The sequence below is a fragment of the Saccostrea cucullata genome, unplaced genomic scaffold (genome assembly GCF_032062105.1).
Source record: "Saccostrea cucullata isolate Sc308-1 unplaced genomic scaffold, CSIRO_AGI_Scuc_v1 ctg236, whole genome shotgun sequence".
Lineage (NCBI taxonomy): Eukaryota > Metazoa > Mollusca > Bivalvia > Ostreida > Ostreidae > Saccostrea > Saccostrea cuccullata.
The window spans coordinates 255,049-272,500 of NW_026932733.1; the positions used below are offsets into that span (position 1 = coordinate 255,049).

Below are 17,452 nucleotides of genomic sequence, written 5' to 3' on the forward strand. Positions count from 1 at the left end.
TGACATTTGTCTCAACATAGTTAATGCAAGAATATTTCACTGAAAAGGACATTGCATATGTACTTGACGTTTTTAACCTTTCTTTTCAGTTTTCATAAATGAAAAAAATAAAGTCTGGGAAATTTTTTTTTATCATATATCCCCCGCTTGAAAATGGGAGGGTATATTGTGATCGGCATGTCCGTCCGTCTGTAAGTCAGTCTGTTACGTTTTGGGGTACCCATCTCTTATCCGTGACATTGTGTCATTGTGACCTCCTATTTTACTTTTCGATCGGACACATATTTTGAATTTCCTAGAGCAAAACATGGACACGACCATCCTAATATTGAAGGGTATCCAACTCACATCCACAACTCCTCCTTTAATATTTTCACAGATTCTTTACATAAGGCTATTGAGCACCTCCTATTTCACTTTTTGAAAGTCTGACACTTATTTCTGGTCTCCCAGATCAAAACATGAACTTTGCCATTATAACAATATGGGAGGTGGGAATATCATTTCGTAAGCTCATTGCTCATAGAACCCTTAGTTTATGAAAAGGAAGGTTAAAATGTCTTCAGTCTATAATATTGACGGGTATCCATCACTTATCCACAACTCCTCCTATACCAATGAATAAAATCTGATGAAACCTTTGCAGATTCTTTGTTACATAAATGCTAAATGTGAACCTTCTATTTTACTTTTTGATCTGACACTTAGATCAGGTCTCCAAGAGCAAAACATGGACTTTGCCATTATAATGATATGGGAGGCGGAGGCATCATTTAGTGAGCTCTGTGTTCACATTACCTCTAGTATATTATGCTTCTGCTAAATAAGAGTATTAAAGTTTATTGCACTAAAGTTTATCATTATCTGATTACGTCGAAGAACAAAATCTCCTAATCATCAACAGGGTATTTGTCTTTATAATGATTGTATAATCAAATGTTCTTCACAGGAACAGCTATTTTTATTACGTCAACGTCATCAAAAACCTCAAAAATTATGTCAATATAATAAGAAACATTGACGCAAGTGTAAATACATATTGGACAATGACCAGTTTCTGTAAAATGCATGGAATCATTTAAGAATGTAAGACAGAAATTTAACACCGTGCTCTAAAGCATACGGAAGCGTATTAGTGCCACACAATATTTTTAAAGCTGGAAATTCCAACTTTAAAGTTGGCAATTCCAACTTTAAAGTTGGAAATTCCAACTTTAATCTTGGTAATTCCAACTTAAAAAATATTGTTTCCTCTTTAATTTTAACCAATACCAACTTTATTAATGTAAATGTAATATACTGAAATGGGCTGGTTAGCAATGAATCTTCGCAACCTATAGAGAAGGGAGGGGGGAGGAGACACTTTAAAAAGGACGGACGGGGCCATAGGGAGTTATGGTTTAAAATTTAATAATGCTTAATATAGATAAGTGCATTGAAATAAATTGGAAAACATTTTTATATGTGTCAGTTTATGTTCACCCTGAAGTTCTCTATGACCTTTGATATAAATTCCAACTTTTAATTATAAATCCTTATACATGTGTATTTTTTTAGTCCTCTTTTATAATTATAGAGACTATCAATCAACTCCTTAGATGACAGAATTTCAGTCTAACATATCTATGATATTTATATTATTCATTATTCATATACCGGTAAGCATTATGAAAAGAATTTGTGAAAGTATCGTTTGATTTACTGGTAATTCAGTGGTATAAGAGGAGTTGCGGATTCGAGATGGGTACCATTCAGTATTACAGAAGGAATGACAGTGTCCATGTTTTGTTATGGGAAACCCAAAATATGTGTCGGATAGGTGAACAAACCGAAGCATCGTCAATTAACAATGCTTATTTCCGTTCTTATGTCGACACAATATATTCAGGTGAGATTGAGATAAAAGATACCACAGAGTCTCACACTTCTGTTTCATATGAATCATATCTAGATATTTTACTTGAAAAAAACGTTAATGGTAATCTAACAACCAAGCTTTATGATAAACCTGATGACTTTAACTTTTCAATTGTCAACTTCCCTTACTTATGCAGCAATATACCTTCATCACCTGCATAAAAGGGCTTATATCTCTCAGTTAATTCGATACGCAAGAGCACGCTCAACAAATTAGTTGCTGAAACAAGAATATCAGTAGTCTCGTTTAAAAAGTCATCATTTCGTAAGTTCTATGGTCGATACAATGACCTTATCAGCAAATACATTTAATCATTAAGTCATAATATGCTGACTGACGTTTTCCATACTATGTAATATTAATTGTATACCTGTTATAAATAAATTTTCCTTGATAACACTTTCAGTAATTAAGCTGATGTGTCCTTTATCAAATATTGTTTTTATAAGATATGAGACTGCATTAATCTCTCTTGTTAGAGAAGGACATTTTTTTTCTATATCTTATAAAGGATTGTACAGAATAATGCCAATTAGGAAGGTTGTACACTGTTTAATTTGTTGATTTAGAATACGTAGTAGCTGCAATTTGATTTTGTAAACGCGCATAAAAACCTTATACATGCATTACTGTATTGGCATTTTAAAATGTAAAATAAGGTACTGCAGTTTCTTTAATTAGCAATATACCCTTATCATCTGCAGATGGAATTTCTCAGTTGATTAGACAAGTAAAATCATGCTTTTCATATCCTATTTTACCTTTTGATCTAACACTTATTTCGGATCTCCCAGGGCAATACATGAACTTTGTCATTATATACCATATGGAAGGCGGGGGTATCATTTAATGAGCTCATTGCTCACAGTACCTCTAGTTAACACTGATTTTCCGTGTGCCCAATTACAATGAAGAGAATGCGGTTGATGTGACTGGGGATGCTTACTCCGCATTGGCACCTGATCCCACCTCTGATGTTTACATAATTGAGGACATTCTTGTTTTTGATTAGCCATCTGTTGTATGTCGGCATTTAAGAATTTCTTGATTTATTGTCTGTTGTTGCACATCCCGTTCGAGTCTGATATTTTATGAATATGTCATAAACAGTAACACTCTGAATATTCCTGCATTTACAGTGCATATTAAGAAAACATTCACCTTTTGACATAAAACAAAACATAGGTAATCAGAGATTACAGAGCTCACCTCAACGAATGTTGTCTTTAAGTAAGGCAAAGTCACACAATTAACCAACAAAAAGTGTACATCCAAAATTGCAAAATTTATGCAATTTCGTTTTGATACTTTGAAATAGACCTATATAAAAACTTCAAACTAGTTCTTCATCATGAAAATGTGATTAAATCCAGCATCTGAAGCAAGTTTGAGAGTTTTCAAAACTTGATGCATCATTTGTGTAAGTTTGGTTTATTAAAGCCTTAGAGTTTCTTGGTAATAAACCTGCACCCATAACTTTTACCAGGTCCATTATCTGGAAAATGTATGTCGAATTCAGCATCTGAAGCATGTTCATTAGTGTGCATCCTAAGATGTATCATCCATGCAAATTTGCTTAACATAGAGCTCAATGTTACTTGGAAATGAAACCTGTATAAAACACTAACCTTTTCACTAATCCAGAAAATGTAGGTCAGATTCAGCATCCGAAGCCAGCCTAGTAGAATGCACCATTAGATGTAACATCCATGCAAGTTTGGTCATTATAGGGTTCAAAGTTACTTGGAAATGAAAACTGCACCAAAAACTTTAACCTGTTCACTCAACTGGAAAATGTCGGTCAGATTCAGCATCCGAAGCAAGTCTGGTAGTATGCATCCAAAGATGTATCATCCATGCAAGTTGAGTCATTATAGGGCTCACAGTAACTTGGAAATGAAACCTGCACCAAAAACTTTAACCTGTTCACTCAACCGGAAAATGTAGGACAGATTCAGCATCCAAAGCAAGTCTGGTAGTACGCATCCTAAGATGTATCATCCATGCAAGTTTGGTCAACATAGGGCTCACAATACCTTGGAAATGAGACCTGCACCAAAAATTTTAACCTGTTCACTCAACCGGAAAATGTAGGTCAGATTCAGCATCTGAAGCAAGCCTGGTAGTGTGCATCCTAAGATGTACCATCCAAGCAAGTTTGGTCAACATAGGGCTTATAATTACTCAGAAATGAGACCTACACCAAAAACTGCACCCAAAATGTTAACCTGCTCCAAAAACATTAATCTGGTCATTCCTTTGCTGAAATTGCAGCATCTGAAACTTTGACTGGTATAATGAAACACACTAGAAACATCTTTCATGTATGTCTAATCAATATAGGACATAGAAGTACTTAAAAAAAAAACTGCTCCAAAAACCCTAACCTTAACCCGGGACGCCGACGCCGAGGGTATTACATAAGCTCCCCCAACTTCGTTGAGGTGAGCTAAAAAGGTCTTTGAGGAGGCTTAAGTTCATTTATCGGTGCTTTATAACGTAACATTTATTTCAACATTGTTAATGTAAGAATTTTTCACTGACACGGACATTGCACAGGTACTTGACTTTTTTAACCTTTCTTTTCAGTCTTTTCAGTTTTCAAACTTTTCATAATTGAAAAAAATAAAGTCTGGGAAATTTTTTACCATATACATGTACCCCCCGCTCGAAAATGGGAGGGTATATAGTGATTGGGATGTCCGTCCGTTTGTACGTTGGTCTGTTACGTTTTGGGATACCCATCTCTTATCCGTTACATTGTGTCATTGCACCTTCTATTTCACTTTTCGATCATAAACATATTTTGGATTCCTCAGAGCAAAATATGGACACGACCATTCTAATACTGAAGGGTATAACTCACATCCACAACTCCTCCTTTAATATTTTCACAGATTTTTTACATAATGCCATTGGGCACCCATCACTTTACTTTTTGAAAATCTGGTCTCCCAGATCAAAACTTGGACTTTGCCATTATAACCACATGGAAGGCGGGGGTATCATTTAGTAAGCTCATTGCTCAAAGTACCTTTAGTTTATGAAAAGGAAAGTTAAAAACGTCTTTTTCTATAATAATGAAGGGTACCCATCTCTAATACCACTGAATAAAATCTAATTATATCTTTGCACATTCTTTAGTACATAAATGCTGTGCATCTCCTATTTTTTTTACTTTTTGATCTGACTCTTATTTCAGGTCTCCCAGAGCAAAATATGGACTTTGCCATTTTAATGATATGGGACGCGGGGTATCATTTAGTGAGCTCTTGGTTCACAGTACCTCTAGTTTATTATGCTTCTGCTTAATGAGTATTACTAAAGTTATTATACTAAAGTTTATCATTATCTGATTACGTCGAATGAACAAAATTTCCTAATCTTCAACAGGGTATCTGTCTTTATAATGATTGTATAATCAAATGTTCTTCACAGGAATAGCTATTTTTATTACGTCGACGTAATACTGAAAAATTATGTCAGTATAATAAGAAACGTTGACGCAAGTGTAAATACATATAGGACAACTACAAGTGTCTGTAAAATGCTTGAAATCATTTAAGAATGCAAGAAAGAAATTCAACACCTTGTTCTAAAGCACGTCAGAATAATGTTTGGACAATTTTTAAATCATAGCGTAAATATGATTCTTTAAAACTACTAGTAATTCTAAACTAATTTTTTGTCAATTCGTCAAGTTTATTCCGTTTGTATGAAACTATACTTCTGCAGGAATCAATTTATTCTCTCAAAATTGTGTAAATGATACATGAAATATATATACATGTATAAAAACATATACAGTGTACATATAATACAGTGGAAAAAGCAATTAAGCTAGTCAAAGGAGAACAGAACATACTATTAATTTTAGTAATAAATGTACTTAACCCCCCCCCCCCCCCAAAAAAAAAAGGATTAAATTGAATCTTTTTGGCACATGAATTCACAGTTTGAATTCCTAGTTTTTGGGTTAGAAAAAAATGATTTAGAAATCCTCCTCAGTTGGTTTAATTTAAGCATTACATTCTAAACTAAAGGTTCTGTGAGTATTCACCTCACCTCACCATCACCTATGCCTTGTCTTACGTGGATGTCTTTGGGGCACCTTTGAAGACTTATCCACCACTGTCATCCATAATTCTCTATTTTCTGTCGCTCTATGGGATTCTGCAAGGCTCAGTCCAGTCCACCCAGGGATGTTATCTTCCCACCTCTTCTTTTGTCTTCCCCATCTTCGTCCTCCTTTCACTGTACCTTGCAGGATAGTCTTTGCAGGGCTACAGGGAAACGTGGCCATACAACCTTACATCTTGACGACAGTGAGAAGGTCTTCGTGAGGTCCTATAGCTTCTGTGGACCTCTGCATTAGTCACATGATCAGTGTAATTGATGCCTAGTATTTTCCTATAGCATCTCATCTCGGTGCTCAAAATCACCTTCTCTAACTCAGCAGTGAGAGTCCAGGTTTCACAGGCATATAGGAAGACCAACATAGCAAGGGAAAGCATTAGCTAAATTTTCAAGCGCAGAGTGATATTTCTGTCTCTTTAGATGGTTTGTAATTTCGCTAATGCTGTAGTTGTTTGTGCAATTCTTGCTATAATCACTGGTTTTGGAAGCTTCGTCTGATATGATGGATCTGAGGTACTTGAATGTCTTCACTGTTTCCAGACATGTTCCGCAGACCTTGACTTTTGAGGTGATCCTTGAGTGTTTTCACTGTTTCCAGACATGTTCCGCATACCTTGACTTTTGAGGTGATCCTTGAGTGTTGTTGGTCATCAACTTTGTTTTTTCTGCACTTATCTCCTTACCATAGACAGAAGCTGCTTGGTCAAAGCTGGTTAGCCCAGTCTATTTCTCTGCAAGGCCATCTATGTCATCAGCGAATCGCAGATTTGTGACAGTTCTTCCTGGAGACTGTGCCTTTGTGATCATCGAAAGCATCTTCCATAACCCTTTCAAGAAAAATGTTAAACAGGGTGGGAGAAAGCAGACAGCGTTGGCGTACTACTGTACTCAACTCAATAAATGATACCCTTTCCCTCGCCTTCCATATGATTATAATGACAAAGTCCATGTTTGGCTTTGGGAGACTTAAAATAAGTGTCATACTGTATAGGGGGAAAATAACTCGCGGTGTTAATATTCGCAATATTGACAGTGTTGATAAATCTGTGAATAATCAAGAAACAGGGAATAAATTTTCAAAATTTTGTTTTATTTGGAAATTTGAGAATAGACTACGATAGATTTATATACATGTACACTCAGTACAAGGTCATTTCAGTAATTATGAGTAGTACCGTACTTGTTATATAATTATTTTAATTATCACGCTTTCATTTAATTCAAAATAATGGCAGATAATAACCTGTATTTGTTAAAAAGCTGTTTTAATGGTCAACACTACATCTTTCTTCAATCAAAACACGTGGGCCATGGGTTTTGATTACCCGTGCGTAAAGTGTTACCATGTGTATTTGTTACCTGCATTAATTATAGTGCATATTAGTTTTTATCGACATTTTGGTTTTAAAAAATCATTCAGATAACTATCGAACTTACTGAAGATGCGGAAGGATATTTTTCGTCGTCCTGTTTTAACACATTTATTACCCAGTGGTTTTTCGCCGCGTTGTGTTGAAGATATTGTGGTGTACATGCACTCATCGAAATAGCATATAGGAAAGTGATATGACGTTTTTTCGTCAAGGACTTTTGATAACTGCACTTGTTTCAATTAATTGTCAATTATTTATTAAATCTAACAATTTTATATTAATCTACCCTGTTGTTCGTGAGATAAAGACATAACGCTGATTAATGTCGTGTAGCTATGGTATGGATATAACGGATATAGACAAGGGAGATAACTTTTATTATAAACCAATTCCGCGAATTCAAGAAACCGCGATCGTGTCAGATGAGAGAAAAACGTGAAAATTACAACCCGTGAAATCAATCCCCTATACAGTATCAAAAAAGTAAAATAGGGGTTCACAATGGCATTATGCAAAAATCTGTGAAAGTAACGTTTAATTTTATTCAGTGGTATAGAAGGAGTTGCGGATTAGAGATGGGTACCATTCAGTATTACAGAAGGAATGACAGTGTCCATGTTTTCTTATAGGAAAACCAAAATATGTGTAGGACCAAAAGGTAAAATAGGAGGTGCACAAGTCGAAGTATCGTTAATTAATTAACAATGGTTAATTTCATTCTTACATCGACTCGCTACTAGTATATCTAGGTGAGATTGAAATAAAAGACCATAGAGTCGGGCACATCTGTTTCATATGAATCATATCTAGATATTTTACTTGAAAAGAAGTTAATAGTAATTTAACAACCAAGCATTAGGATAAACCTAATGACTTTAAGTTTTCAATCGTTAACTTCCCTTACTCATGCAGCAATATATCTTCATCACCTGCATAAAAGGGCTTATATCTCTCAGTTAATTTGATACGCAAGAGCACGATCAACGTATGGACAATTTCTAAAACGAGTTGATGAAACAAGAATATCAGCAGTCTAGTTTCAAATCATAATTTCGTAAGTTTGTCGGCAAATACAATTTATCATTGAGTCAAATGCTGGCTGACGTTTTTCACATTAATTGTTAGTCCATTATTTATACACTGAATTGACAACGGATTTCTCCGTTATTTCCCGATCATGACAATGGAGCACAAGGCGGGTGTGACCGGTAGGCAGGGGATGCTCACTCCTCCATGGCACCTGATCCCACCTCATATATTTTGGAGGTCGCTCTGCTCCCATTTTGTATTGTTTTATGGACTTTTGATCTTGAATACTGTTCTTTATCTCCATATGTTTCACTCCATATATTTCAATAATACATTGATGTAAGGATATGTATAATTCATTTTTTCGGAAAAAATTCTAATCATTCAAAGAAAAATGTATCTTAAACAATTTAACTCGATTTAACAATTTCCTCCTAGACATCTGATTTCACCTCTCAAATTTCCGGGGTTTGCTTTGCCCTGATTACAGATTTGTACTGTATGTTAAGGTTTTTTTTAATAGATCACTGTTCATTATTGTCACCTTTTTCATCAAATTTATTCAACTGCTTGCTTTCGAATGAAAAGGATATGTTTGTGGATCCGTCACATATTATTTTTAATATTTTTCAGTCAAACAAGCAAATTCTAGATGTTCCTTTTAGTTAATTTCAGTATAATAACCATATTCTGTTTTCTAAAGGATCAAAAAGGCATACCAATTAAGCGATCAAGACTTTGTCAAAAAAATTACAATTTACAAAAAATTCCCAGTTTGCCGTTTTATGCATTATTCATTTAATATATTCCTTGATAAATTACAGTGTTGGTAATTACAGTAATCTACTCATCAGAAAACGCCGGGCTGTAGCAAATAAACATGAATATTCCAATCAAGCCTATTGTCATTGTATGAAGAGAATCGAAAATTGTGACCCCAGTCACAGACACAAGCAAGTCTAAAAGCCAGGATAACCACACCAAAAAGGCAACGACTAAAAAGGATTTTACCCACTTCAGCTCTGGGCAGGGCATAAAAGTGACAATTCCACCAACTTTAAAATAAATCCAAATGAAGGACACAAAGTCAACAAGGAGAGAAATACTGACAGGCAAACCAAGAGTAACCGCATTCATCATGGACGAGGAAATTTCACAAGCGGAAGTCGAGTAGCCAAGCAAAGAATCGTCTGCATCGAGGTTTGGAAAAGTATTGGAAACAACAAAAAGACAACAAAGTGCAAGGTTTATGGCAGCATAAGCAGCAAATCGAATTGGTCTGTGTTGTTCTCTAATTCCAGATTTTGTTAAGGTCAAGATGGAGCGTGTCAGATCAATACAGGCAATGCTGGACCAGACGGAGACAGAGAGAAAAAGAAAATGTATGATCATTCCAAGAACCCCACAAACCTGCTCACCAAGAAAGACTAGTCGAATCAGAATTCTAATGAAATTCATGATGAAATAAGTCAGAGACTGACCCATTTGAGAGAGAGCAAAAGAGGACCAGTTTTGGTTTAGAAACACGGTAGATATCACGTGAAACAAGCATGCTAGCAAAGCAAGAAGTATACAGACAATGAAGGAGTAAAGACCGTCTGCTTCAGAGGTTACACCGGTGTATGTGCTCCTTACGGCCTGTAAGTACTGGTCAATACATACTCCGAAATATTGGCCATCATCCGAAACCCTTACGTAAGAATTGTTAATACAGGCATCGTATTCGTTGAAGCAGAATGAGAGCGTTTCATGTAAAAGGTACATCCTGGAACGTTCAACGAGTACTCTCGGACAGGTCTGCCAAGGAGCTAAAGCAAAAGTCAGAGAGGGGGATCTTGAACACTGCAGACACTTCTTACTTGGGTAATGCATAGATGATATAGAGTTAACAAATTCAGGACCATTGATAAATATTGAAAAATTGGGATGAATTGATGTGTATAGATTGTTTACAAGCCCTCTATGGAAGGGCCGTGTCCTATGTATCTTATATAATCGTTCCATCATAGAGAGAATCTGATGTCGATGCATCACTTTGTACCATATTGAAACTGTTTCACAGTGTGGCCATTTACTGGTAAGTATCGGCAAGCCCGTTAATTCTTCATACGTTTGACATATATGTTCCAGGTCATACTGTATTAGGTTCAATACGACTTTCCGAGATAATTCGCCGTGAAAGCAGAAAAAGCTGTTCAATATGTAGGTGGCCTCGCTAACTTCGTTTACCACAGGTTGGCACTTTGGTCCAGTGAGTACAAAACCACTCTCACAGATGATCTGAAGACAGGATTTCTGAAAAGAGTTTGATACATTCTTGAGATGGTTTATTTTAACAGTTGATTTCTGTCTTATATACAAGTCACTATCTCGTGTATTTGTAAAACTAGTAGGGAAATATACCACAAATTAATCAGTCCAATTAGAGATTTAAAAATAACAGAGATTTGTTTTATGGAACTGAACTTGTTTTATATATAAGCAGGCACGTACTAGTGTATAATTAGTATATAGTTCGGTATCTCCATGTTTCATATAGGACCCTGATATTACCATTGAATGATTGTATGTTGTTTTACATCACATTCGAGTATAATATTTCATATTAAATATAGAGACGTATATTGGTGAAGGGCTTCAAAGTTTGACCTTTACTCGGCACTCATGACCTCCCGATCACGATAGAATAATTAAAAAGCAATACAAATATTTTTATGACCTCATTATCGAAGATACACAGTATATAGTTTTTGTCCTGTTAATCTGATTGCCTGATGGTCCGCGGAAACTTTAACCCTGTCCATAACTTTTGACATGCTAGGGCTATGGCTTTCATATTTCACATGTGTATTTAATTATTGTGACAAAATCTTTCAAATGGTAATAGTTTAGACCCACTTCGTAAAAAACTTTAATCTGGCCAAAACTTTTTAACAGTCTGTACTAGGACTTTCATATTTTACAGGTGAATTCCTTGTGAAAAGACCTTCCTTTTGATACCAACATTTATGACCTTTTGACTTTGAAGTTTGACTTGCCATAAACTGTCGTACGGGGGCATCAATATTTCACAAACACACCTAGCTTGTTCAAAGAGAAGTCGATTTGGTTACAATTACTCAGTAAGGAAATGCATGATTACCGATTATTTATGATCACATGTTAGTCTATAACAAAGGTTAACTTTCTACAATTTTCTCATCCCTTTAAAATTTAAATTCAACTCGATATGAGAATGCCTTCATGTGTCCTAATTTGGCAATTTTACCTTTTAAGTTAAGCTCAAATGAGTTAAACAGCAACATGATTATAAAAAAATTTTTAAATACTCATGAAATCATGAAAAATAAAAAAAATATATACCTTCTTAGGATCGTAAATCTCCCCTGAACCACAGTTTGGACCGTGTTTATGACCTAGGAGTTGAGAACTTGGTCCAGAGTACCTCAGGATTACCGAAGTATCGTTGGGAATCTGGATGATTTGAGAGATGGTCTTTGGACAGTAATAGCTCAGAGAACGGTACGGATCCCTCTGGTTACAGATGGCACAGTAAACGTTCTTGTAAAGGTCAGTACAATCTGTAAAAATGGATATCAAATTGGTGTCTTCGCATGCTTCTCTGGTGACCTGATCATAAGCGGTCCACAGACCTGATACATTGCACGAGGATATGTAATCAGTAAAGCAGGTCTCGGTGTGGTTTTTGAATGAGTCTGGTGGCAAAAAGACAACACCTACATCGATGTTGCTTGACGCCATCAACTCGAAGAGTTTTTCTTCCGTCTCTCTTACGTCTAGGATGCTCTTTTGTACATCAGTTTCGACGAACATTTTCCAGCGGATGATAGCATTTCTATTTTCGCCGTGACATAAAGCACAGAAGACATTCTTGTAAGTTTCATTGGTAGCAGCCGATGTTACTGGCCTGTAAAATGACACGTCTCTGTTTGAAGTCAAGGAAACATTCTGAGTACAATTATTCAAAATGTCCTTGTTGGGATAGCTTGGAGGACATGTGGCGATCATCCAGTACATATTTCCTCCTGTTTCATTATAGCTGAATCCAGGAGCTTTGAATTCTGTTTGAGTGCAGATTAGTTGATCATTTACCTTTATGGAATCGTTGGTATTGTTTAAATGAACTACAGAAGGGCAGCAATTGGACTTCCGGTAGCAATCCTCTCTACAACTGCATTCTGAACACGCCATTTTCTGGGTTGTAGTAACACTCACAATATTTATCATCTCCGGCCCAAGGCACACGTCTTGATTAGGACAAAATAACATGTAATCTCTAATCAATTGCCGAATTCGGTCATCCTGAATCCAGACAGTTTTGTTGTCCGCCATGTTGATCGTATGGTTTGTAGCAGTACAAGTAATTACCCGACCCATGATCTGGCAAATAAAGAAATGTATTCTGGAGAGACAAAAAAAATCAACTACTTCAGAGACAACTATTTCAGCGATATTTTTGAAAGAAACATTATTGCAATATATCATTGCAGGCAATGGCGCGGTTTTAATCCGTTCCCAATGATAATAACTTTATATTCGTTCCTCCTTCTTCAAAAGTCTTGTGTTTGTACAAATGAGAATGGATCAAAATTCATGAATTAGATGTATTCCGGTTTGATACTTGTCTGGTACATGTAAAGGCATTTTTGCTCAAGTAGACAGTGAACAAATTTACTTGTCACATGACTACACGTTTCAACTTTTACTACTAAATGAAACATATGGAGATAATTCGAACAGTATTCAAGATCAAAAGTCCATAAAATAATACAAAATAGGAACAGAGCAAACACGGATCTCAAAACATCAGAGGTGGGATCAGGTGCCATGGAGGAGTGAGCATCCCCTGCCGACTGATACCACCCGCCGTGTGCTCCTTGTCATGATCGGGAAATAACGGAAAAAACCGTCGTCAATTCAGTGTATAAATAATGGACTATCAATTAGTATGAAAATCATCAGTCAGTATTTGACTCAATGATAAATTGTATTTGCTGAAAAGGTCATTGTATCGACTATAGAACTTACAAAATGATGACTTTAATCGAGACTGCTGATAATCTTGTTTCATCAACTTGTTTGTCAATAATTTACCCCGTTTTAGAAAATGTTCATACGTAGAGCATGCTCTTTGGTATCGAAGCAACTGAGATACATAAACTCCGTATGCAGGTGATGAAGGTATATTGCGCATAAGTAAGGGAAATTGAAAATAGAAAAGTTAAAGCCATCACGTTTATCATAGAGCTTGTTTGTTAGATTACCATTAACGTTTTTTTTATACAATATTATAAGTTAAATATCCAAATATGAAATAGATATGTCAGACTCTCTGGCATCTTTTATGTCAAGCTCACCAGGATATTTCGTATACATAAGAATAATTGAAAAAAATCGATTAGGTAAGATTTTGCACAATAGAAAATTATATTACAGATATATGAGAAAATAATAGATTTGTGTAAAAATTGAGATGGAACTGTTCATGTCCATAGAAAATTGAACTTGTATATCTTTTCTAAAGGAAATCTCGAGATTCCCTCATTAGAATAGCTATATTAATTAACATAATTATACTCACCATTACCAAAAGAACAAGGTTACTCATTATCCTTAGGTTCTGGCTGTTCGGATTTCTCTATATCGTCTCTAACAGGTGCTCGGTCTATCTGTTTCCCTATCTCCAAAGAAATTACAGTCTAGCCAATTTAAGTCGATATCATTATTTGTATTTTCCTCTCGAATTATATAGATTCTCAGGGAAATTCTACATGACCAAATCCGTAATAAGAACATTAAATAATGCGTCTTCCTAATATCCAAATGTGGTAATTGTCAGCAAGCTTTTAATTTCAGTCAGGACTTTGAACGGCAGGTGAAAGCCTTTTTTTTAAAAAAAATATTCAGTCAGGACTTTGAACGGCAGGTGAAAGCCTTCTTTCAAAAAATAAATAAATAAATGAATACTAGTAAATACAATTACATGTTAGAGACCTAAGGACCTTAATGGTCATCTGAGTATAATGTAACGATTCTTGGCTTGTTCGGGGAAAAACGGAAAAATCCGTGGACAATTCAGTATATAAATAATGGTCTAACAATCAGTATGGAAAAAGTCAGTCAGCATTTGACTTAATAACAAATTGTATTTTCTGACAGATCATTGTCTCGACAATAGAACTTACAAAATAATGACTTTAAACGAGACTGCTGAATTCTTGCTTCATCAACTTGTTTGTCAATAACTTACCTCATTTTAGAAATTGTTCATACGTAGAGCATAGAACGTACGAAATAATAATTTTAAAAGACTGCTGAATTCTTGCTTCATCAACTTGTTTGTCAATAACTTACTTCATTTTAGAAATTGTTCATACGAAGAGCATGCTCTTCTGTATCAAATCAACTGAGAGATATGTAACTCTGAATGCAGGTGACAAAGGTATGTTGCAACATAAGGTATATGTTGCATGCTAAGTAAGGGAAGTTGAAGATTGAAAAAATAAAGTCATCATGTTTATTATAAAGCTTTGTTGTTAGAATACCATTAACGTCTCTGTCTAGGAATAGATCCAAATATGAAACAGATATGTCAGATTCTATGGTATCTTTAATTTCAAGATCACTGGGGTATGAGTCAACATAAGAAAGGAAATAACTATTGTTATTTCACAATACAACATCGATATATCAAGCCCACAAAAAGTTTTTCCTTCTTTTCAGGTAAAATATTTTGAACAAATTCTGCTTCATATGAATATAAAAAAGGTCTGCTAATAACAAAGCCCAATTGGTAACCATGGAAATTCCAATAGATTGTTGGAAGATCTGGTCTCCAAAACCCACATGGATATTGTCAATTAGAAATTCCAGCATCTTTTTTAATACAGTAAAACTCGGTTATAGCGAAGTCCTTGGGACCTGTGAATTGAATTCGTTATATCCGTAATTCGTTATAACCGTATAACGAATTCGTATAATCATTATAGCGAATTCGCAATATGCATGTTTTCCTTCAAGTATTACTACCAAATATGTCAGGGAAGCAAGTATGACAAAACATATCTACGATAACTTAGGTTTTATTATGAATTGAATTTTATATACAAATGCTAAAAGAAAATAAAGTCAGTTCACTTTATCAAATTTTTTTTTTATAATCTTTGAAAGTTCGTTGTAAAAGATGTAAATTTTATTATATTTAACCTCAACGGGACTCAAAATCAGTTCGCTATATCCGTTAATTCGTTATATCAGAGTTCGTTATAACCGTAAAAATTTACAAAGGTTTGTTAAGAATTTTGCCGGGGACCCAGAAAAACTTCGCTATATCCGTGAATTCGCTATATCCGTGTTCGTACAAAACGAGTTCTACTGTATCAACTTCAGAGTACCTGTATGTACCATTAGATTCTTTTAAAATAAATTAATTTTGCACATGACCAATGAAAAGGTTTAGGAGCTACACATACAAGTTTGAGAAGTACACATTTTCACCCCCGTGTACTGATGAATCCACACGTTGTGTAAAAATTGTAGACCTATGCGGTATGCAAAACTGATGACATAAATCACAGTAAATTAAGGGATTTCCCTAGGCACATAGAGATGTACAAGATCATCTGCTTAACCTCTCTGTTTGCTGATCTATTGAGGGGTGACAACAGGTTTTTATTTATAAAATATTGCAACATTCCAAAAGAACACAACAAATCAGGGGCCAAAAAGGGATCTTAGCCTATGTTGTCCTTTACTGTACAAACGAACTCCATACATTGACTTTTGGTGGAAATAAATAGCTCAACTTTATTACTACAGTTAAAAATTTATGTTAATATTTTTAATTTGAGCTCATATCATATTTATTATCTTAGTATAAATGTCACTCTAAACTGGTGAACAAACTTTCTTGCAGTTAACAGGAGCTTCGTTAATTCGCTGTAAACCACCCATTATCTTTCCGTAAAATTTGACAATCCTTCCACAAACTCACCATGACTGTGGAATTTACGAACGCTTTGTGAATAAGGTCTCTGAAGTTTTAACAGAATCTTAAATTCTCTCCTAACTCAAGAAAAGAGTACAAAAACTGGTTATCAATTTAATCATAATGAAACAAAAGAAAAAAATAGACAAAAGTAATATAGCTCAATAATGAACTTATATTTTACAGTTAAGTTTTATTATTAAATATTGCACTAACACCATTTTCCTGATGACACCTTAGTCTTTGGTCTTTGTTGTCTTAGACTCTATACTGGTCAGTACTTCATCCCAGTGGACAAACTGCCTGGATACCAAGCTTATCTGTTTGTTGTCAAGGATAGGTACCTCAGAGATCAACAGTATTTTATTGATTCTTTCAAAGGAAGGGGGTTATTTCAATTGTTAAAAAAATAACCATTTAATACTACATGTACATTATCAGAAAAATTATTAGATTCCAGAACACTGTGAATTTTCATATTATAATTATTTGGAAATTACTCAATGTTAGAACTTGAATTTGTGAAATGGTCTGTTGATGAAGACTTTTTACATGTAGTTCATCTAATCAGCGCTATTTAAATGAAAGTACCTTTATACTGTTAGTGGTGCTTCTGGTAAAATTGTGCAACAATACACATTAGGAACCAAAGCGTCTGGATAAATGAGGCTCCACTGTATATTCAGAAATGTACAGGTACAAATCAAACATGAACATAAAGGATACAATATTGTTATATGTTGCAAGCAACTTTCTTGCCTCATCTGTAAGGTCTGAAGTTTGGTCCTGAAATTAAATTACAATCATGTCAATACAACAATACTAGTATATCATTATACTGTTAAAAGTTCAATCATTTATTAATTTTTTTAATTGTACGCATCCATTACCCTGATATCTCTTTATAGTTACAAACATGTTACAGTAAAACTTGTTTAGTACGAACATAGATATTGCAAAATTCACAACATACTGCGAAGTCATATT

At 34.9% G+C, this 17,452-nt stretch overlaps 2 protein-coding genes across 3 annotated transcripts in view; both read right to left on the minus strand.

Moving 5' to 3' along the window:
* Nucleotides 1–9,262: 9,262 nt before the first annotated feature.
* LOC134235970 (uncharacterized) lies at nucleotides 9,263–12,867 on the minus strand. Its single transcript, XM_062718150.1, has 2 exons — nucleotides 11,821–12,867; nucleotides 9,263–10,752 (listed from the first exon to the last, which is right to left on the minus strand). The coding sequence occupies exons 1-2, from the start codon at nucleotides 12,853–12,855 to the stop codon at nucleotides 9,301–9,303; spliced, it is 2,487 nt and encodes an 828-aa protein (XP_062574134.1). The 5' UTR covers nucleotides 12,856–12,867; the 3' UTR covers nucleotides 9,263–9,300.
* A 3,698-nt stretch (nucleotides 12,868–16,565) lies between these two features.
* LOC134235967 (dynactin subunit 3-like) overlaps nucleotides 16,566–17,452 on the minus strand; it is a 14,567-nt gene continuing 13,680 nt past the window's right edge. For both annotated transcript variants that reach the window (XM_062718147.1, XM_062718146.1), the window contains 2 exons: nucleotides 17,192–17,251; nucleotides 16,566–16,785 (listed from right to left, as the gene is read on the minus strand). In XM_062718147.1, the coding sequence (XP_062574131.1) occupies nucleotides 16,702–16,785; nucleotides 17,192–17,251 (144 nt within the window). In that variant the 3' untranslated portion in view covers nucleotides 16,566–16,701. The remainder of the gene's footprint in view (nucleotides 16,786–17,191; nucleotides 17,252–17,452) is intronic.